Raw genomic sequence first — 22,245 nt, 5'->3', positions numbered from 1 at the left:
TGTCAAGATGGGCTGAAACCATACCGCCTGATGCTGTCACTCTCTAGTAAGCACATAAAAAAATAAAAAAGCGACTTAATCCAATTTGAATACTAAGGAGTAATGTTTATGTTATTCAAAAAGAGAATAGAAGCAGGGGTTAGTAAAATGCACAGCAAATTAAGTGTCTTCGAAAAATATTGCAAATGAAGTCGGACATTCACAAATATGAATAAAAAGGTGATGCACATAGAAGCAAATATATTCGAATATGAGCTATTTCTATCAACTGATAGCAAGCTTATGTGGTATGAGGCCCGAACTCTGTCACCAATTGAGATTCTCTCAACCGCTCGTAAGCCAACCTCAACTGTCCTGACATACTCTCAGCCCGCGCACGACGCCTGAGTGTTGTGTTCCACTGCTTTAAAGAGTTTATTTTGGTTTGGATGAGGAACACCTGCATCTCGGCATCAGCCGCAATTTAGTTTTTTGAGCTCAAACTTTTTCAAAACGGTGGCAGCAAGCTTCCTTTCCCGTTTATTCCTCAATGCATACATCATTTCTGTTCTTGTCCTCCTCCTGCCACTCGTTCACCCCAAGGACCATTTGAAGCATCTTGGCCAGTTGTACAGAAGCATCTTGGCCAGTTGCACAGTCCACAACCGATTTTTAGAACTCCCTAGGGGTCAGGAAAACGTTCGAAAAATCGGCCAGCTGGAAAAAAATAAATGCGTGTCATTTACTGCCCTTAGGGGCTCAAACCGCGACAGGTACGTTCGAAAACGCTCTGAAGGCCTGTCGGTACACATATTAGGCATATCGGCGCTCGTACTGTGACAGGAAATACAGGGTGCACGCGTGTATAATTAAGGAATGCATACTGTGTTCCGTGCCAATAGCCCCTTCCCACGCTTGTTAGGCTTCACTGCAATACTTCTGAGTATGCTTCACCATGTAACATTTCTGTACAGAGGCGAAGCGGACTTTCGGGAACGGGCATTATGCAACGCACCGTGTTTTCTAAGTTCCTAAGCCAATCACGAGGACCACAAATTCGAAGTCCGTGCCATTGCTGACAGCAGCTAATTCTTTCAATAAAAAACTCGGCATCCAACGGCAAGAAGCTTCGTAGCGAACGTCGAAGCAGCTAGGCCTAGCGTTGCCGCAGTGGTGGCAACGGCTGCCAGCGGATCTACGTGCGATAGTGCCGGTTCGAGGTGGCGAAGTAATCAAAACGGCAGCGGTGGTACCTTTGATTATTGCCGTTTCAGAACCGCGGTCACGGCAAAACGTCCGGAAAATCGGACGGCGAAGAGTTCTTGCGTCCGAAATTTCACACGTTCCGATACGTTGTCTCTATGGGTTACGTGGCGGTGCCGCGAAGCCGTCCGAATTATCGAGAATCCGGAAAGTCGGTCGTTGACTGCACACTGGGAACTTCTCAGGCCGACGACAGCGCGTCAAAGACGATTCATTACGATTAGTCTGTTGCTCGAGCCAGCATTACCGCGACTTTCGACCCTTTCAATAAAATTGGCGCTAATTTTCCCTGATAGAGGCCCAAATTCCCTGACTTTTCCCTGACTTTTTCCAGACTACTCAATATCCCTGAGAATTCCCGGTTTTCCCGGTTGGTAGACACCCTGTCTTCTCAGAGATGAGAAGGCGCTTTGATCAGAAAGTCAGTTATAAGCCGCAGGCAATACATGGTAAGGGATTTGAATAAGCTCTTTTGTCTTTTGGTTTTCCTGCCTGCAAGTTTCTGTTTACTAGAAATTTTCCAACTTTTTTTAAAGGCCTTGTAAAGAAAAGAGTAAGCAGGCGCCCTGAACCACAAAAGAACCAGAGTACGCAGAGTGGAAATTGATTAAATCACGAATCAACCGCGGCCAACGGAACAGCAGCAGACGGGGTGCGACGGCCCCTCCCTACCCGTTTCTGGTGTCTGGTTCTTCTGTGTCTAGAAGGAAACGATGTGTTGAAAAAAACCCCTCCTGTACTGTTCACTGGCAGTCTTTCTAGACGCAGTCATTTTAAAACAACACACCACCGCCAAAGCTTCACCTTAGTGCGTTGCTCTCTCCTAAATCGCTCCAAATGAACTTAGGTCTATTCATGTTGCGCGAGGAAGCTGAAAGCCAGAGCTGTGGGTTGCAAAAAATACACTGGTGCAACTACAGGGCGTATCTTCGCACTTCGATGTTTCCAGTGCGCTCGCCTACCGAGCGCGATTTGCTAGCAGCAGACGCTGCGCTGCAGGCCCCGTTCCTTGCGCATCAGTAATGCGGGGAAGGGAGTCCAGTCGGCGCTTGCCAATCGGCCATGCCTAGTCATTCTGACCGCCAATAGATGACGCCAAAAGCGGACGTGCTTCCTCTTGCTGCCACTGACCGGCGCCCTAGGCAGCCGCCGCAGAGCACAGGCCACGCGCTCGCGTGTTCCCTTTCAAAAAGGACGACCCTGTACATGCGACGGCAGTGTAGGACATGGTGAGTCATCTTCCGACTCTGAGTCAACGTCCGGCGGTGGAGCAGAAACCTGACGAATGATCTCGCCGTCGTTGAGTTCTGCGCATGTCAGTACATCACCTGTGAAACCGTCAAATGAGACGGTGTCCGGAATCGCAATGCAACCACTGCACAGGTCTCGGCAGAACATTTTCGGCGTCAGTAGGGAGCTCAACGGAAGGCAACCAATCCTAGGCCTCCCGGCACCCGCTTGCCGGCATTCCCCAGAGAAGTCTGCGCGGGCACTGTCGGCGCCATTAGACACTTGACGCGATGTTTCCGTATGCCGCGTTGGATTACCGCAACCTCGACACAATACACAAAGCAAACACCACCACGCCGTCATGCAGACACCAGTCGCACAAACGAAAAATATGGCCTGCTCGCAGCATCGTGCACGAAAAAAAAAAATCCGCTGCTGGATTGTCTTGACTTGGCTTACTAAGCTGAGACTGGAACTGCTGTAGCCACTCTATTGAACCAGGCAGAAACGATGATGATGAGCGGGGATTTGCAGTAGCGCCACTTCCTGGGGCAGCAAGGAGGCCCTGTTCAAAACAAAAATGGCGTTCAGCAAGCCGAACCATGCCCCGGTCAGAGTCGGTGCATGGTGCTCTCAATCGAGTTGGATCAAGGAGTGTCCTAAAAATCAGACGAGAGGTTTTAAGGTGTACAAACTTTTGGCAGTTGTCATACATTATGGTCTATGGGGAGAATGGCGGTGCCGCGAAGCAGACCGAATAATCGAGCATGTCCGATTTTTGGAGTCCAAAAAATCAGTCGGCGACTGTATTGCTAAAAAAGTAAGCAAAAGTTGCCTAATTGCACTGTGCCTTATCCAGGTCTAACTCTTAAAGGGGCCCTCAACCACTTTTTATCTTAGTGGAGAAAGGCATTCGAAGTGAAAATAGGCTATTTCAGAAATACCTTGTCGCAAAAAGTACTTCAGTGCGTTCAGCAGAAGCGGAGTTATTGGCCATCAAACAAGGCCTCCAATGTGCTCCCGTTCCTCCTTCGATGTCTTGCACTGCGAAGGCTACGGCGCAGTGGGGCGTGCCCACAGCCTTCTATATGGTGCTGTGGCGTGCAGTTCAAATTTCATTTTGGATGTTAACGTAGACGCCACAGCATCTGCCTTTAGTGCCTACGATGCACTAAACAAAAGCCAAACGTGGTTGTCCTCAGCGAGTCGCAGTGCGCTTAGCCAGTAGACTTGTGGCGGCACCTCGCGGCGGCCGCAGTATTAATGTCATGTAGCCGCCACAGCTTGATGTCAGCTATCGGCCAATAACAGCCGCTGAGGGGAATGACAAAATAGTGCGCCTAGAAAAGAGTGAGGACAGGGCCTTCTGTTGAAAAGAGCGTCTGAGAGAAAGATGACTTTGCGGTCCGCTTACGAGCTCCATGCACCGTGTATGACAGTAAAACTTGGCTGAGATATTCACAGCAGCGTATGCTACCTGTGGACTATGTTATTTCACCCGGCCCGAGGGGTGGTTCAGGGCCCCTTTAACTGATAGTTATAGTAGAGTAATAATGAAATATCCTCATACCCTTGCATACAAGATACAATATAATATTGTATTCTTCAGATACAATATAATCTTGTCCACAATGCAAATACAAGTAGACGAGCATGGCTCAATTGCCTGGAGGACTCGGCAATTAACCTACCAAAAGCCCCAACTAGTAAAGTACCACACAAAATCTGGAAGATGTGGTCCCACCTGCACCAAGTTTTTTCACTTTTTTCCTTACTATTTGAATTAAACACCACAATCATTTTTCTCCATGTTTTCTCTGCCTTCAGTGTCCATTTTCTTCATATGTGTGAAACTTCAAATAGGCAGCAGCATGTTGAGAACACCAGTATATATTTGAGCGACACATTTGATATCAAAATTTATCATGATTAGGAACATTATTGCGCACACTGAGTCTTTCGAAAGTAAATCTGAGGAGTGAGCATTTCGTTGTTGTGCCTTTGCATGAAAGAATATATACAGTTGAACTCGGCTATATCGAACTCGCAAAAGAACACTTATCAGTTCAATATAGAACATAATTCGATATAAGCCTGCTAATTAATTGGATGTCATAAAAGCACATACCATTTATAAAATCACTTTATTGGTGAAACTAGCTTAGTTTCACATGAAACAGTCCTGCATTTTCTTCTGCTTGGGCAATTTCGCTGCCTGCAACGCACGCACTTTTCCACATTGACTAAAGCGTCAGGGCAGCTGAGGCCGCAACCTTCCACATTCGCACAGAAGCACCGACTAGTCAGAGCGCACCAATCACTTTGGAGGATGTGGGCCAAGGACCGTCGTTGCTTTCCTCATTGTGCCCACTTTCACTTGTGCTCGGTACGACGTCGGCAATGTAGTCTTAGTTTTTGGGCTCTCCTGTGGTTGCGACACCATCATTTGTGCTCACAAACTCGTCCACCGTTGATTCGTCAACAGCTTCCAGAAATTATGACAGCTCGCTCCAAACTTCGGCAACATCGGCAATGGCTTCATTGCATTCATGTCGCATTCATCAGAATTTAGTCATAACCGAGCATGCGAAAGTCGGCCCGGCTGAAGCAATTTCGGATGAACCACTCACACACGGCCATGTGTACGCGACGGGCGCCACGGGCACCAGGTCACAAGTTTGGCCGCTTTAGCAGTAATCCCCCGCTTCAAGATCGTGCTGAGAGTGCTCCTTGGAATCTTGTATGCTGCTGGGACATTCGACTTCTCACTGCGTTCAATCCTATTTATCATTTCGAGCTTCACGACGAAAGGCGAATTCAGCCGCTTCATCATGGCAACACTGCGGGAGAAGGCCTACTAGGTGCACACACAATGAACATGCAATGAACCAGGAAAGCAGTGAGACAACTCGCACTTCTGCCATATTGCACGACGAGGGCACAAGAGCCTCTGATTGGCTGTCTGAGCAAGCGCTGCAGGTGGGCCAGGATAATTTTTTGCAAGGGGGTGTCGATGGCTTGTCCGAGGCAGGGCGGTCACGGTAGGGAGAGCCATTGGATGGAGCCGCGCCGCCGGATTTTCCTGCCACCGCAAGAGAAAGCCAACTCCTGGGGGCACTTTCTGCCACTTGACGTTCGATATATCGGGAGTCGCTGCTTTTTTTGTTCGATGTAAGCGTAATTTTTGCTATATATACTCATTGTAACTATACCGTGTCCAGAAATTGTTCGATATATAGAATAATTCGACGAAAACGGGTTCGATATAGTCGGGTTCAACTGTAGTCGAATCCCTTTATAACGATCACAGGTATCTATCTATCTATATCTAACAATCTATCGGTTATATTCACTAATTTCATGGCATTTACAATTTTCTGACCCTGCCTATTGAAACTGCGTCCACATATAACAAAACATGTTCAAAAGCGCCATGCTGTTACAACGAACACTTGAAATAAGGTCTTAAAAGGAGGGCACATATGAAGTTCTGAAGCACGCAAGTATGATCAAACTGGGCGCACAGCAGCGACCACCCTCCCTCCCCAGCTCCAGTCTGACTGCAATGAAGATCTGAGATGAGTGAATGCTGAGCGCAGGTTTCAGAAGCAGAGACGAAAGTCACTCGCTTTCAACCATGGTAAGGCAACCGTGCCCTTAAGGCATGCCTCAGTGTGCTTCCGGGCAAAGCAGTACGGCGTAATGTGGCCGTAGCCTCCAATCTCAGAGGCAATGACGGCAGCACATCAGCATGGAGTTGACCGTGTGTGCGCGCAACCTTCGGAATCTACAGCAGCGGTACTCTCATTCTTGCACTGTTCTCGGCACGACACCACGTTCACTATGTTATGTACGCTACTTGGTCCAATTTGAACCAAGAGCCGCTCCTCAAGCGTTCCTATTGATATTTCCCAGTTGGCGTGAATGCGGCATGACCTGCCACTGGCAGTAGGTGGTTCATCGGTGCTTCGTTTACATTCTTGCTGATAATGGTTTGCAATGGTGTTCTACCTTTCGAGCTTCGCACTTTTTCAGCCAAAGTGACATAAAAATTTAAGTTCGTAGCTTTCGGCGCGTGTGTGGCCGATGTCGGTGCCACAACGCAACATCTTCGCAAAATGCCGGCATTCCGCATTACTTTCCACATCCAGGCAGCTGGAACACTTCAGTATCGTACACAGAATCTATTTGCAGTAAAACATATCACAAGCTCTTGAAGAAAAGTTGGCGGCAAGTTCAGTCATAATTTCAAAACGGCAGGCGATCAGAACCAGCTGAGCGCCGTTTCGAAGGGGCTAGGCCACCGCATTTCTTTCTTTAGATTACGTTTTTAACATAAACTTGCAGCTAGATAAAGTAAGAGTAATGGGTAAGATGTGGTAGATATGTAAGAGCACAATGGTGTCAAATTATAACTGCCGACACCAGCAACAGTGTAAATTTTTTTGCGTTTTGAAGAGCAAGTCCACATATAACGAAATACTGATACCACTACTTTTCGTGGAACTCAAGTTCGTTATAAACAGATTGGACTGTACCATGACACTGTAATACACTGCAACATTATTACTACTAACGCCCCTGCAACTTTCTAGATCAGTGTGGAACATCATTTGAAGTGACTTGGGAGTTCATCTGAAAGTGTGCGTGCAGGCACTGGTGCTACCCGATGCAGGAGTGCACTGTTCAGCGTGCATGCAAATCCCCAATTCATTCCAGTTCAACTACTTTATTGTATCATGGTGCTTTCTTTTATGTTTCCTCAAGTAATCAGCCCTCATAAATGACTTTGAGCAGACGTCGCAGCAGTACGGTAAGTCACCTGTGTGAATACGTTGGTGCTGCTTCATGGCATACTTCAGCGAGAAGGTCTGAGGGCATGATGGGCATTGGAATGGCCGTTCACCCGTGTGGACGCTCATGTGTTTCTTGAGTAGGGGCTTATATGAAAATCTCCGAGGGCATGAAGGGCACTGAAACGGCTTCTCGCCCGTGTGAATGCGTTGGTGTATGGTTAGGTTGATCCGTTGCTTGTAGCTCCGAGGGCAAATATGGCACTTAAAGGGACGCTCGCCAGTATGGACCCTGATGTGTGCATTCCAATGAGAAGTCTTGTCAGTCTCATAGTCGCAGAGGTGACAGTGGAAGCGGTGTCCCGGCTGCGAGTTGTCACCTTCAGCCAATGCTGTACAAACAAAACAAAAGTAAGATTTCATTATGAAATGCCAAATAAATTAACTCAACTCATTACATACTGTGCCCATTCGGCATCGTTAGCCTGCTAATTATGGTTTGGAACGCCGGTTTTGAGACTTCCCACGCCGCTCACGGACACACTGTGCTGTCGGACGTGAAGGAGGAGAACTGTTCTTTTGTTTCGTAAGCAGTTCGCTTTTTCCCCACCAGGTATTATATTTAAACCCACTTCAAAGTTTGGCGATCATCAAAGCAGAAAGCAAAAGTGGCCGCACATTCTATTTGCAAAACAGCATGGTTTTAAGTGAGGCCGGTCATGTGAATCCCAGCTTCTTGAACTAACTACAGACATTCACCTCAACCTTCACGAACTTACACAAACTGACACCATATTTGCTAATGCCTTTGACAGTGTGGCTCATAACCGCCTGATATATAAAATGAAGCTGATTAAAGTTGATGAAAAAGTAATAAACTGGGTTAAAGAATATTTAAGTAACAGACAACAAGCCGTTGTAATTATTAATGTCCATTTGTCATTTCAACCTGCTCATTCCGGTGTGCCTCAAGGTTCCGTTTTGGGACCCACTCTATCTTTAATTTATATAAATGATATTCATCAGGGTATAGAGTCGGAAATCCGGTTATATGCCGACAACTGCGTTTTGTATCGGCTGTTAATATGTAAGGCTGACTGTGTTAAATTACAAAATGTCTTCAACAGGATTGAAAGGTGGTGCTCAGACTGGCAAATGAGCGTAAATACCTCAAAAACTAAACTTATGAGATGTACTACTTGCAGTGAAATTACGAAGCACACATACTTTCTTCATGGCGAAGCTCTAGAAACTGCAGAATCATTTAAACATCTAGGTCTTCATCTTTCTCATGTCTTGGCATAATCATGTGGGTTGTATTGTTTCCACTGCACGTAAATCTCTTGGCCTCATTCGTTGTACGCTTCGTCAGGCTAATACTGATACCAAGCTTCTTACATATACCACCGTACTTTGTTCAAAGCTTGAGTATGCCTTATTTATATGGAACCCGCACCAAACACATCTTATTACCAAATTAGAATTTTTTCAGAACAAGGCAGCGTGATTTATTACAGTTAACTGTTCACAACATTCAAGCATCACCAAAATAAAACATGACCATGTTTGACTTGACCATGTTTGACTTGACCATGAACATGACCATGTTTGAAACATGACTCATCCCATTGCAGACTAGAAGAAAGATATCTCGGTTAACTTTCTTCCATCAGCTTTTTCATCACCCAAATATCTCAGGCACACATCTTACCAGCCAAAAGGAAATTCCCACGAATTGATCACGAATTTAAGGTCAAACAACCATTTGCACGTACTGAACTATTGCAGTTTTCATGTCTGCATTGAATGATGGAATCATTTCCCAAGTAATATAGCCGAAATAACTGACCATATTATATTCAAACACTTAATCAAACATTCGGAAATTAGAAACATTAACATTCTTACATTTCTTCAGATGTCAGAGGATGCAAGATTGTTGTTTGTTTAATGTAAGAATTATTGGCATGTCATGTTGTCGAATGCGAAGGGATGTAAAGGTTACATAGCATGTACGACTTCACATAAGGATATTCGACTTACTTGCAATTTGCCTTATACTTTTGTATATCAACTGTTGTTCTCCCCCCCACCCCCTACGTAATGCCAAAGCTGAGCCTCTAGGGTAAATAAATAAAAAAAATAAGTCTGGCTAGACTGTTCAGATGTAACATTCTCTACTCCTTACAGAAATATTGTAAATATAAACCCAGTACTCTTCATTCTCGATGAGAACCTGCTCCTCTCTTGAACAACGACCCCAGCGTGGATTAGGCGTATGATGGCATACGCCTAACCGCTTTTGATATGTCTGACCCCAGTTTTTCCACCGTGCCCGTGAAACTCGCTCGGTCTGTGCGAAGTGCTTCGCGATACGGTGGAGAGCCAAATCACCACTGGGTTTTTAGGTTCAGCCGTTTTTGCTTCACCACTGTTGCTCATTCGAGGCCTGCTCTGTCCACACTGTGATCTGATTCACGTCACATGTCATGCGACTGATTTGTCTGCGATCACATCCATCATGTAAATCCAGCTTTATCAGCATCGCCGCAGGGGGTGGGGACATAGCCTCTGGCCGAAGACACGATGTGGACGAGTCGTGCATCCACGAGTGGAGACTGTTCTTGCAAAGATCAGAGTGCTGTTGTATGCAGTTATTTTCACGTGCTGTGCTCACGGATGCTTTATTTCCAGGCTGTTGTAATTAGGTGCCAGTTATACACTATGGTAAGCTTTACGCGGAAAAATACGACATATTCATGAAGAAAGCTAGCAAAATACCAAACAGAGTTCCTCCATTGTGCCAGTTGTAAAGCCAGTCTGAAGATTATCCAGACTGGCTGTGAGAAATTGAAGTGAAGGTTGCTGCCAATTAATTTTATGCTCGACTAAGATCTTGAGTGATATCTTCGGTGATAGTTTCACTTTCATGAGATTTAATGATTCAACACCAAATGCAATGGCATAATCATCCCCAGCATTTCTGGTGCTATGCCAAGCGCACCATCTGCGCACGGTGCCAGGAACACTATCAGACGCATAAGTGTAATCCACTTATAGCATTCACTGCATATCGGATATAACTATAAAAATTGTGCTTTCAGGACGGCACTTTCCCATGCAGAAAAATCGTAAAATTTGCATTTCTAAGTTCCCCTTAAATGAAAGAAGCTGAGACAGGGAAATATGTTTGCCTACGCGAGTTTGTATCTGCCACCATTAACCGTACAGCATGTCTTGCCGTGCGCCGATTGCGAAAGCCACATCGACAATCGCGAGTCGGCGCAGCTTGCCGCAAGTTGGTGCAGCCTCTTCGCGTCCGAATCGCCCACGATTGTGCTACATACACGTCTAGAGAGGACGAAAATAAAAAGCGAGAAGCAAAGCAGCACCCGCCCTTTGCACCCTTTCTTAGCGAACAGTGAAATGTGTGGCAAAAGCAGGAGCAGGCAGCCTAGTTGATAGAAGATGGTGTCGACAAAGCGCAACGTCATGTCGCTCCAGACAAAGCTGCAAATTTTGCAATGTTCAAAGTCTGAGCTCACACAGGAGTGCTGCGATCGTGACGGCTGCAACCAAGGGCTTCGCCGATAAACGAAAAAGGTGGGCTTTGTGTGCCAGAGTAAAACCTCCCATGATAGTGAAACCAACACGGTGGAAGCCACCAACATTACCGAGCTCTGGGAGCATGTGGCTACTGATGATGAAAGAGGTGGTGCTTCGATGGAACAGTTTCTGAGAGCAGACAGTGCTGCCTCGTAATGCGAAGAGAGCTCTGATGGGGCAATTGTCACGACAGACGGTGGCATTGCGCAACAGAGGCGATGAGGTTGACAATGACCCGTCTTTGACACCGACCCCGATGTTGACACAAAGTACACTGTTGTCGATCAAGTTGATTGATTTCATGCATGCCAAATTATCGCTGTTAGCGTTCGCGCAGCAGCTGGACATGTTGCATGCCATGGTTGCGAACCTGAAACTCTTGCGAAAGCAAGTGCAGATTTTGACATGCTGTCAAGAGGTATAAATAAACGTTTCATTTTTCCATCTAATATACAGGTCTCCTTTACAGCGCAAATGGCAAATTTGGTTTCAGAGCTACAAAGGTATGTTCATGTAGTCAAGAGTTCGACGAAAGTTCGTCTGGTCAGGTAACACGATGATGAAGAAAATTTCTTCATCATCATGTTACCTGACCAGACGAACTTTCGTCGAACTCTTGACTACATTTCCTACAGAACTAACTACGGGCAAGACGTCGTAACCAAAATTCACCAGTTTGTCGCATTTACGTGCAGAATAGCCGCCTTCAAGTGCCACATGTCCTTCAACCAGACGTGCAAAGTGGAAGGCCTTGTCCCAAAAAGTCTGCACTTGAACACACCGGTTGCATCAGCGTGGGGCCACAAGATAATTCGACAAGCCGAGAGGAAATTATTGGCAGCAAGGGTTCAAGAATGCCGACAGAAAATCAAGGATTTGGAAACGGAAACGTTCTTCGCAAAGCGCCAGCTAGAACACACCATTCTTCAGGACTTCCCGGACGTACAGCTTCATGCAAATTTCATGGCGACATTAAGAGACCGCCAGTGCAGGAAGTCGCAAGAAAGTAAGCTTGACGCTCTTAGGCCGAAGGAACCCACGCAAACCAGGGAAGTCATCCTCAACTTATCCTCCTACAAGCCTACTGAATCTGAAGCTGCTCTTCTGCGCAAGGGCTTGAACTTCAACACTGGCGCGTCACCCAACCCAGCTAGAGTAATCTGCACCGTGGAACGCGCCGTCACTCAACTTCCTTCCGAAGTAAGAGAAGAAGCTCGCACCCGCGCCATTGGTGTTCTTTCAAAGTGGCGGACGCGCAACCCTCAAGCCCGATTTTCACCTGCCGAGAAACAAGCCGTCGAGGGCCTCCGGAACCATCCATTGCCATCCTTCCTGCAGATAAGGGAAATGCCATCGTGTTGCTCGACAGAAGTGACTACAATGAGAAAATGAAGGATTTACTATCAGACGAGGATACGTACGTCGCGATCCAGAAAGACCCGACGGTCAACCTGCAAACAAAACTGCAGAAGCTCCTCTCCAAGGTTTTTAAATTTGTTCCACCGCAGCAAAAGCATCTCTACCATCGCCTCTCGTGTACTAACGGGTCCGCACCTGCAATATACGGACTACCGAAAGTTCACAAGCCAGGCGTTCCACTACGGCCTATTGTAGACTTTACAAGGTCACCGCTGCACCGGTTATCAGGTTACCTACACCAAGTGCTGGGCCCGCTCACCGGCAAGACAGCAACGCACATTTCAAATTCTTCAGCCTTCGTGGAGAAAGTGCGCGACATCTCCCTGGATGAAGACGACATTATGGTGTCATTTGACGTGAAGTCGCTCTTCACTTCAGTGCCTGTTGACCTGGCCGTAGCTACGTGCAGAGATGTCCTGCTGGCGGACGACACGCTCGCTGAGCGCACCCCTTTGGAAGTAGAGGACATTTGCGAGCTTTTAGACTTCTGTTTGAGCAACACCTACTTCACTTACAACAAACAGTTTTACAGGCAGATCAACGGAACTGCCATGGGTGCTTCCATTTCCGTTACTACCGCTAACTTGGTCATGGAAGTAATTGAACAGAAGCCCCTCACTGACTTTGCTCCCGCGCCGAAGGTTTTCGTCCGCTACGTAGACGACTGTTTTTGCATTGTGCGAAAGCCGGACGCTTCACGCCTCCTACGACTTCTCAACTCAGCAGACGCAGCCATACAATTTACCACAGAATACGAGTGCGACAACAGCCTCCCCTTCCTTGACGTCCTCGTGCGGCGAAGTGGAACGAGGCTCTCATTTGCCGTGCACAGGAAGGCGACTCATACCGGCCAGTACTTAAACTTCAATTCATGCCACCCGGCTTGCCATAAGCTGTTGTTGTTGTTGTTGTTGTTGTTTTATTTCTATTCTTGCCATACAAATTATCAGACACTGACTGAACCCATAGCCAGAGGCTAGTGTGGGATTCAGATACAAAAATGCACGATGGCAATGACACAACACTTGTGTAAAATAGAAAGCCCAAAGTCACGGCGAAAGACCAGAGTACACTATACAATGAGGGGAAAATAATACAATATGCATTTTACAGGAGAATGAATAAAGATCTGTAATGAACAACACTGTACAACAAACACAAACCGCGAACGACTGTCACATAGATCAAATAAGGCTCAAAAAGTATGTTCTTAATGCTTTATTAGTTTCGTGGGACTGTTTTATTTCTGGGGGTAAAGCATTCCAAACCTTGGCTCCTGAAAACTGCACCAATCTTTCACTGTAGATGTTATTATTGGTTAGGTTATTAGCAATCGGTTGTCTCATCTTTCGTGACGCGGGCCGCACGCATCTGCTCAAGTGACCATGAAATGCAGAACGAACTAAAGAAAATTCGTCACGAATTATCCAGGAACGGGTACCCCAAGAAGTTTATTGACAAAATGGAAGCCCGGGTCCTCCATCCAAAGCCGTCTCAAGGCAAGTCGTTCATGAAACGCGCTGGCGTCCCATATGTTCCTGGCGTCAGCAAAGCTCTTAGCCGCGTATTCTCAAGATACGATCTCAGAATAGCCCACATGCCATCCAACAAGCTGAGAAATCAGCTTGTTAACGTAAAGGATCGGCTTGAAAGCAAGAATTATCCCGGTGTCATATACAAGGTGCCATGCGCAGACTGCAGCTGCAGCTACATCGGTGAAACCGGCAAATTCACGAGAAGATTAAAAGAGCACCAAAGGGACGTCTCCAACAAGAAAAAAGTATCGAACGCCGTTGCCGAACATGCCGATAATCGCAGTCACCGCATCGATTGGGAAAACGCTGCTATAATAGCTAAGGAAAAGAATTCGATGACGTGACTCTTGTTAGAATCTTTATTTATTCAAACTACTGACAACAGTATCAACAGGACTGATGGAAATCTTCCTGCTAACTACACCCGTTCCCTACGTTACATTTTGGCATAAAAACGACTTGCGGCTCTTGCCCGCTTTTAGTGTGATCAAGGAACCCGTGCGGGTCCCGAAACGTCTCTGTGTGTTCTTTCACCTTGACTTGGTCAGTGGCCGTAATTTCTTCATCAAAGGTATGTTCAGCAGCTTTTTGTACAGCAGCCTAGATACAGCAATGATCGGTTAAAACGATCGGCTTTTTGGTTCTTCTTGATATTGTTATCATGGACTATACTGTACTTGGACAAGTCTGATACAGAGTCTCACAAAAGTGATCTCCAAAGGTGATTGCTCGAGAATACTGTGTGCTGGGTATCTGAGGCCAATAAAGTGCAAATTTGATTATGCATTACAGTGGAATCTCGATAAACAGAACAGCCTCCTCACGATTGGTTGGTTTTATATTCATCCAATGCTAAAAAACGTTCGTTAAACGGTACCATGGTTATTGTGACTTCCAGATAAACGAAACTATGAGAATCATGGGAAACAAAACGGGCCATTTCAGCCACATCACGATATGCATTAGCAACACTGCGGGAAGCAACTGTTCTACACATTTTCTTCCGCTGACCCTTCATATTTATGCTGAAGTTATGCTCGAGGTTGGCTCTAGTGCTTCTGGTCAGTAAGATTCCCAAACATTTACGATGGTGACACAAAGACGGCGCTCGCACTAGAGACAAAGCTGAAAGTCACAAATGAATGCGAGCGTAGTGCCATAACAAAAACGGCACTTGTTGCGAAGCAGGGCGTCCCAAAGAGCGCCCTCACCAGGATCTTTCAAGAAAATAAACAACTGCAGGACACCTCTGCCAGTTTTGCTATGCAAAGAAATAGACTGCAGTTGGCGAACCATGAGCCTCTCGCACAGTACTTGGTGAGTACTGTGCGAGTGTACATACTGAAGCTTTGAACGAAGTACGGTGGTATATGTAAGAAGCTTGGTATCAGTATTAGCCTGACGAAGCGTACGATGAATGAGGCCAAGAGATTTACATGCAGTGGAAACAATACAACCCACATGATTGTGCCAAGACAAAGTCTGAGAAAGATGAAGACCTAGATGTTTAAATGATTCTGCAGTTTCTAGAGCTTCGCCATTAAGAAAGTATGTGTGCTTCGTAATTTCACTGCAAGTAGTAAATCTCATAAGTTTAGTTTTTGAGGTATTTACGCTCATTTGCCAGTCTGAGCACCACCTTTCAATCCTGTTGAAGACATTTTGTAATTTAACACAGTCAGCCTTACATGTTAACAGCCGATACAAAACGCAGTTGTCGGCATATAACTGGATTTCCGAGTCTATACCCTGATGAATATCATTTATATAAATTAAAAATAGGGTGGGTCCCAAAACGGAACCTTGAGGCACACCGGAATGAGCAGGCTGAAATGACAAATGGACATTATTAATTACAACGGCTTGTTGTCTGTTACTTAAATATTCTTTTACATTCTACAGTTTATTACTTTTTCGTCAACTTTAATCAGCTTCATTTTATATATCAGGCGGTCATGAGCCACACTGTCAAAGGCATTAGCAAAAATTATAAATACTGTGTCAGTTTGTGTAAGTTCGTGAAGGTTGAGGTGAATGGTACTGAGGTAGGGCCCAGAGCGAGAACCCTCTTATCAGATTCAAGCAAAGGCCGAAGGATCTGTCTGGGCATCCAAGGCCTGCATCGACAGAAGGGCAGCAAGATTTAAAGACCGCAGTGGCATTGTCTTTTGTGCCGTATCCAGGGAAGTGCTGCTGCCAATGTGACTGCGTGCAAAGAAAGGCAAGCACAATGGCTGCCGCAAATCTTGCGAGAGTTCAGTCCAGATGACATCTGCAGCGCAGATGAAGCTGCTATTTTTTTTTACTTCCTTCATCTAAAACCCGTTTTTTTTAAAGGAGAGAAATGCACTGGCGAAAAGCTCAGTAAGGAGTGAGTGACTGTTCGGTCGGACGCAAATATGACAGGTATGGACAAAATCAAGCTGCTGGCAATGGCAAGTCAAAACATCCTCACTGTTTCAGGAATGCCACCCCCATGCCTGTGTTGTATGCATATAACCACAAACCCTATGAATTCATCGCGAGGACATGTGGTTGTCAAGGGAAAAGAAATAGGTAATGTTTTTTTAGGGCATTTGCCCGGTACATGGTGTTGTGCCAAGCCTAAAATTTATATAGCTAGAATTCTTGCCAGCCAACATCACAAAGCTTTAATACTTTGTTTAGCGCAAAACGACAGACACAAGAAAGACGACCAGGACAAGGCGCTACTCTCAACTGACATCATTTTATTGCGTCACTCCTTTACAGACCGCCCAAACCAGAGGAACATGCGCAGTAAGCACCATGCGGTGGAGCCACCAACATCTGATCTCAAGAGCGCACTCATGTGACAGAATCCAAAAAACCAAATTCAGCACTGTACAAGGTTAAGGAAGGCACACTGTGACCCCAATGACTGAATGAAAAATGCTTCCGATAACTCTCGGGCGGTGGTGTCACGGCTCTTCTTCAAAATCGTGGTATCACGAAACATGGGTTTGTACTTGCATGTTTTACAATGCTGAGCCAAATGGGAACCTGTGCCTGTTGGTATGGATCGCTCATGTTCTTTAACGCGCTCGTTAACACAGCGGCCTGACTGCCCTACATACACTTTGCCACATGACAAGGGAATCTACAAACTTCACGTGGTTCTTTTCACAATCAGGTTTTTTACTTGTTTTAGAAATACGGCTGCACAACATTGACAGTTACTGAGGAGCGGAAAACACTACCGGAATTTGGTATCTAGTGGCGACATTCTTAAGATCGTGAGCCACTCTGTAGCAATACGGCACAACTTCAGGCCTCTTCTTTTGTGTGATGCAGTTCCTTTATGCCGCTTCCTTTTCAGTTTTTGAAGCAAAACCTCCGAGACTGGCGTCACCACCATACTTGGGTAACCAGCAGCCTGCAGCCTATTTAACGGTGCAATGAAATGAAAGGAAAAGAAAAAAGAAAGAAATGAAAAGGGAGTTCATCATTAGCTTAAGTACCTATGTTATTCTTTGACATGTTATAATAATTCCATTTTTGTTATTTGTGCAGCATCAAGGCCTTCTATATCTACGTCAACAGCCAAGGGTGACAACTCACATCAGAGACTCCGCCACCGCTGTCACCTCTGTAACTATGAGACTGATGAGGGTTATCTGCTGAAATTACACACCAGGGTCCATACTGGTGAACGTCCGTTTAAATGTGATTTGTGCACTCATGTTCGCAGAGTGATGACAAGATTTCTTTTAGGAAGATTCTAAACACATCAAAGCAATGGCGCATTTCACAGTCTTTGAGTGCGCAGACGCGTAAGGTAAAAGTTCCTTACGTGCACGTGGCGAGTACATCCAACAGGCTGTTTGTAAGGATAGCTGCAAATCTAAAAACTGGAGTTTACCGTCCCTAGATAGCTCATGTGTGAAAGTTAAACCTTTGCCATTGTCATTGAACAGCGTTAAAATATCAGCTACCGTCACGGAGCATTCGTTGTTAGTCTGTTTTATCACAACAAGAAAATCGTCAACATATCTAAAAATTTGAACCGAGTCATTGTTTAAGGCACTCTTAAGAGCGCGGTCGACAAACGATAAAAAAATATTACAAAGAGCAGGCGCCACACATGAACCAATACACACACCATTTTTCTGGATAAAAAGGTTATTTTCGAACTGGATAAAAGTTGCACTTAAATAAAATTCAAGATGGGACATGAAACTTTCTGAAGACAACCCGGTCGCATTGCGAAAATCTACCTCGCCACTTTCTTCGATGCACGTCATCACACTGCGAAATAGCTCATCATGCGGTATCGAATAGTAAAGATCTTCGACGTCAACAGAAAAAATGTCGGCTACTGAATGGTTGTCTTCCAGAAAGGAAACAACATCGAAAGAATCCTTTATGCCACGAGGAACTTTTAGCTTGCGCGTCTGCGCACTCAAAGACTGTGAAACGCGCCATTGCTTTGATGTGTTTAGAATCTTCCTTAAAGAAATCTTGTCATCACTCTGCGAACATGAGTTTCATTGCACAGTTAAATAGGCTGCAGGCTGCTGGTTACCCAAGTGTGGTGGTGACGCCAGTCTCGGAGGTTTCGCTTCAAAAACTGAAAGGGAAGCGGCACAAAAGTAACTGCATCACACAAAAGAAGAGGCCTGAAGTTGTGCCGTATTGCCACAGAGTGGCTCACGATCTAAAGAATGTCGCCACTAGATACCAAATTCCGGTAGTGTTTTCCGCTCCGCAGAAACTGTCAATGTTGTGCAGCCGTATTTCTAAAACAAGTAAATAACCTGATTGTGAAAAGAACCACGTGAAGTTTGTAGATTGCAGCGTCGGTGTGGTTTATAAGATTCCCTTGTCATGTGGCAAAGTGCATGTAGGGCACTCAGGCCGCTGTGTTAACGAGCGCCTTAAAGAACATGAGTGATCCATACCAACAGGCACAGGTTCCCATTTGGCTCAGCATTGTAAAACATGCAAGTGCAAACCCATGTTTCGTGATACCACGATTTTGAAGAAGAGCCGTGACACCACCGCCCGAGAGTTATCGGAAGCATTTTTCATTCAGTCATTGGGGTCACAGTGTGCCTTCCTTAACCTTGTACAGCGCTGAATTTGGTTTTTTGGATTCTGTCACATGAGTGCGCTCTTAGGATCAGATGTTGGTGGCTCCACCGCATGGTGCTCACTGCGCATGTTCCTCTGATTTGGGCGGTCTGTAAAGGAGTGACGCAATAAAATGATGTCAGTTGAGAGTAGCGCCTTGTCCTTGTCGTCTTTCTTGTGTCTGTTGTTTTGCGCTAAACAAAGTATTCATGGATTCATGGATTCGCACCAACTAGCCCGCCAACGCATTGTGCTGAACCACAAAGCTTCTTCAACCCATGGACCAGAGTGTAATTTAGGCATTTAAGAGACATACCCACAAAAGCCTGTTGCAAGGAATGTTGCTCTTTGTGGAACAGGCAAAGGAGTGCAAAGCTGTTCTTCGTGCAGTGTACTTTTGCAACGACGCATAGAAACAAGTCAGTGCGAGCGCAACAGCCAACTGCCTCAGGCATGCAGCACATACGTGATGGGGACAGAAAAAGACCTGTTCAGAATCGGCGCAGAAAGAGGTATCTCATTCTATTTTAATGAGTATGTTCACATCGACACTGATGTTGCAACCTGCATGGAAAACATTGTGTAAAACGTTGCTGAACTTGCTCAAGACAACAGTGAAGACAAAGCGGAAGAACCAGAGGATCAAGTGTTAGCCGAGTCTGTCATTGTGACTGCACAGCAAGCAGAGTTGGCACTGGAAGCACTCGGGAATTTTTCCCAACAGGAGAAAGATTTAAAAGGTTATCTGCAGAATCTTTCAGAGGTGGGCAACTCCATTAAAGAAAAGCGGCTGGAACAGATGAAGCAACCAATGCTGCAGTCATTCTTCACAGTTTAATATGTAGCCAGTGTGTGACTACAAAACATCTTTTTCAGTTGGCATGTTCATTGTGCTTTTTTTGGTCATATTGCTGTGTTTGATGTGCTAGTCAGTGGCTATCATACTAGCCAGTTTGATAACAGTTAGCAACTGACTAGTATATGAAACTATCAGTGGCTAACTAACTTTCAGTTTTTTTTTTAATGCTATGCAACACTTCTGTGCTGTACAATTGATTTCTGCTATACAATAAAGTAGTTGCCCCTATAAAAAGAAAAGACACTTTGTGTACCCTTTAGCTCTGTCTCTCCAAAAACGGAACTCCTGATATGAAAAGTACATAAAGCATAGAGCATAAAGTTCCTGCACACCTTAGTTAACTCTCCATGCTGTACCCGCTTAGATAAATGCTTTAGATTTTCTGAACCTTCCCGCACCCATAGCTCTCACAACCTAAATCTTTTGCCACTGCAATCTAGAACTGACATGTATAAACATGGTTTTTTCCCCTCAACAAGAGTGTGTTGGAATGCACTGCCCGGAAATGTTCGTTCATTGCCCCTGACCAACTTGTCTGCAATTGACATATGATGTTATCGCCACTCCTGCTATAGCCCAAGATAGGCTGCAGTATGTAAAAATAAACAAATAAATAAATATATAAATAAACAGGAACAATTTCCCTGGTCCCTGGAGGTTACATAGAGACCACTGTTCTTTGATAATGAAAGCTCCTTTTGAAGAATTCCCAGTGTGTGAAGGTACATTCTGCACATTTAGTTTATTTTGATTGTAAACGCTGGAGAATTGTTATAGTATTTTTTTTTAATTAATAGAGGGAAATCAAGTGCACTATTATTTTTTTACTTTTAAGCCCGAAAAAATCAGGTGCACATTAAGAGTCGGTGACCCTTTAGAATCAGGTAAATACGGTAGATGTAGAAATATAATAACTAGCTTGCACAAAAATAGAAAACCTGCCATTTTTTACAATTTATAATAAAAATGTGTGGGCTAACAAGATACATGAAACACCTAGGCAAATCTGCAGCTTATAGTACATATAATGCTCATACTTGCTTCCGCGAAAGCCGCATATTCAAGGCTCCACAGTGCTACAAATGTCTTTGGCATATCCTAAATTAGGCTGGAACATCAAGAGAAGTGACTTGGCAGTTTGAGATTCAAGAACATATGGCGACATTTGCGCTACCTGATGTAGCAGAACATAATGCACCATGCTGCACAACTGTGTAGTCTCCCAATCCTGAGTTAAGTTCTACATGGCTGTTTACTTACTCCACGGTAGTATAGCAATTTGTTTCCTTATGTCCCTTTTTAAAGTGCCGAGTTCGCCTGAAGGACATGGAACAGACAGTGCAGTGGTGTGGTCAGCAATCTGTATTTATGTAGTGGTAACCAGCTACTGCTTCATGCTAGACTTATGCAAGAAGCTTTGAGAGACTGAAGGGCACTGAAACGGAATCTTACCTGTGTGGGTGCAGAGGTGTTCCTTCAGCTTGGAGCTCTGTTGGAAGTTCTGGGGGCAAAGCGGGCATTGAAATGACTTCTCGCCTGTGTGGGTGCGCAGGTGTCGATTCATGTTATACTTGCATGAGAAGCTCCGAGGGCATGAAGGGCACTGAAATCGCTTCTCGCCTGTATGACTGCGTAGATGTTCCTTCAGCTTGAACGGTTGTGTGAAGCTCTGAGGGCATGAAGGGCAGTGAAATGACTTCTGGCCCAAGTGGGTTTGCAAGTGCTTGTTCAGTTTGTACCTTTGCGAGAAGCTCTCGGGGCATGACGGGCACTTAAATGGCTTCTCACCTGTGTGGATGGGTACATGTCTCCGCAAGCTGAGCCTATGTGAGAAGCTCCGAGGGCACGAAGGGCACTGAAATGGCTTCTCGCCTGTGTGGGTACGCAGGTGTATCTTCAGCTTGTACCTTACTGAGAATCTCCTAGGGCACAAATCACATTTAAACGGACGTTCACCAGTATGGACCCTGGTGTGTAATTTCAGCAGATAACCCTCATCAGTCTCATAGTTACAGAGGTGACAGCGGTGGCGGAGTCTCTGATGTGAGTTGTCACCCTTGGCTGTTGACGTAGATATAGAAGGCCTTGATGCTGCACAAATAACAAAAATGGAATTATTATAACATGTCAAAGAATAACATAGGTACTTAAGCTAATGATGAACTCCCTTTTCATTTCTTTCTTTTTTCTTTTCCTTTCATTTTATTGGAGAGGTCTTGAGAGAGATTTCAGGATGGAACAACACAGGGCTGGTTGAAATTTTCGATTTACCGCATTTTCCAGTGTATAGACGCATTCTCCTTCTCAAAATTTTTTACAGTGAGTCTTATACAATGATGCAACTTATACATGGAATTTACCGAAGGTGGCAAGTGTTACAAAACAGTATTGAGAGCACGCGTACTTGCGAACGCATGCCTATGCATGCACAGACAGTGCGAAATAGGATGTATGCTGCGAAACGTGGCAT

At 45.2% G+C, this 22,245-nt stretch overlaps 1 protein-coding gene across 1 annotated transcript in view; it reads right to left on the bottom strand.

Annotated features, from left to right (window-relative positions):
* Positions 1-7,185: 7,185 nt before the first annotated feature.
* The window catches only part of LOC142590725 (uncharacterized), a 54,293-nt gene continuing 39,233 nt past the window's right edge, over positions 7,186-22,245 (bottom strand). The window contains exons 4-5 of the mRNA XM_075703154.1: positions 21,228-21,866; positions 7,186-7,657 (exon numbers count right to left, since the gene is read on the bottom strand). Coding sequence (XP_075559269.1) covers positions 7,197-7,657; positions 21,228-21,866 — 1,100 coding nt within the window. The 3' untranslated portion in view covers positions 7,186-7,196. The remainder of the gene's footprint in view (positions 7,658-21,227; positions 21,867-22,245) is intronic.

This window comes from Dermacentor variabilis, chromosome 8 (genome assembly GCF_050947875.1).
Source record: "Dermacentor variabilis isolate Ectoservices chromosome 8, ASM5094787v1, whole genome shotgun sequence".
Classification (NCBI taxonomy): domain Eukaryota; kingdom Metazoa; phylum Arthropoda; class Arachnida; order Ixodida; family Ixodidae; genus Dermacentor; species Dermacentor variabilis.
The sequence above is the reverse complement of the archived record's forward strand: the minus strand, read 5'-3'. Positions and strand labels throughout refer to the sequence as shown.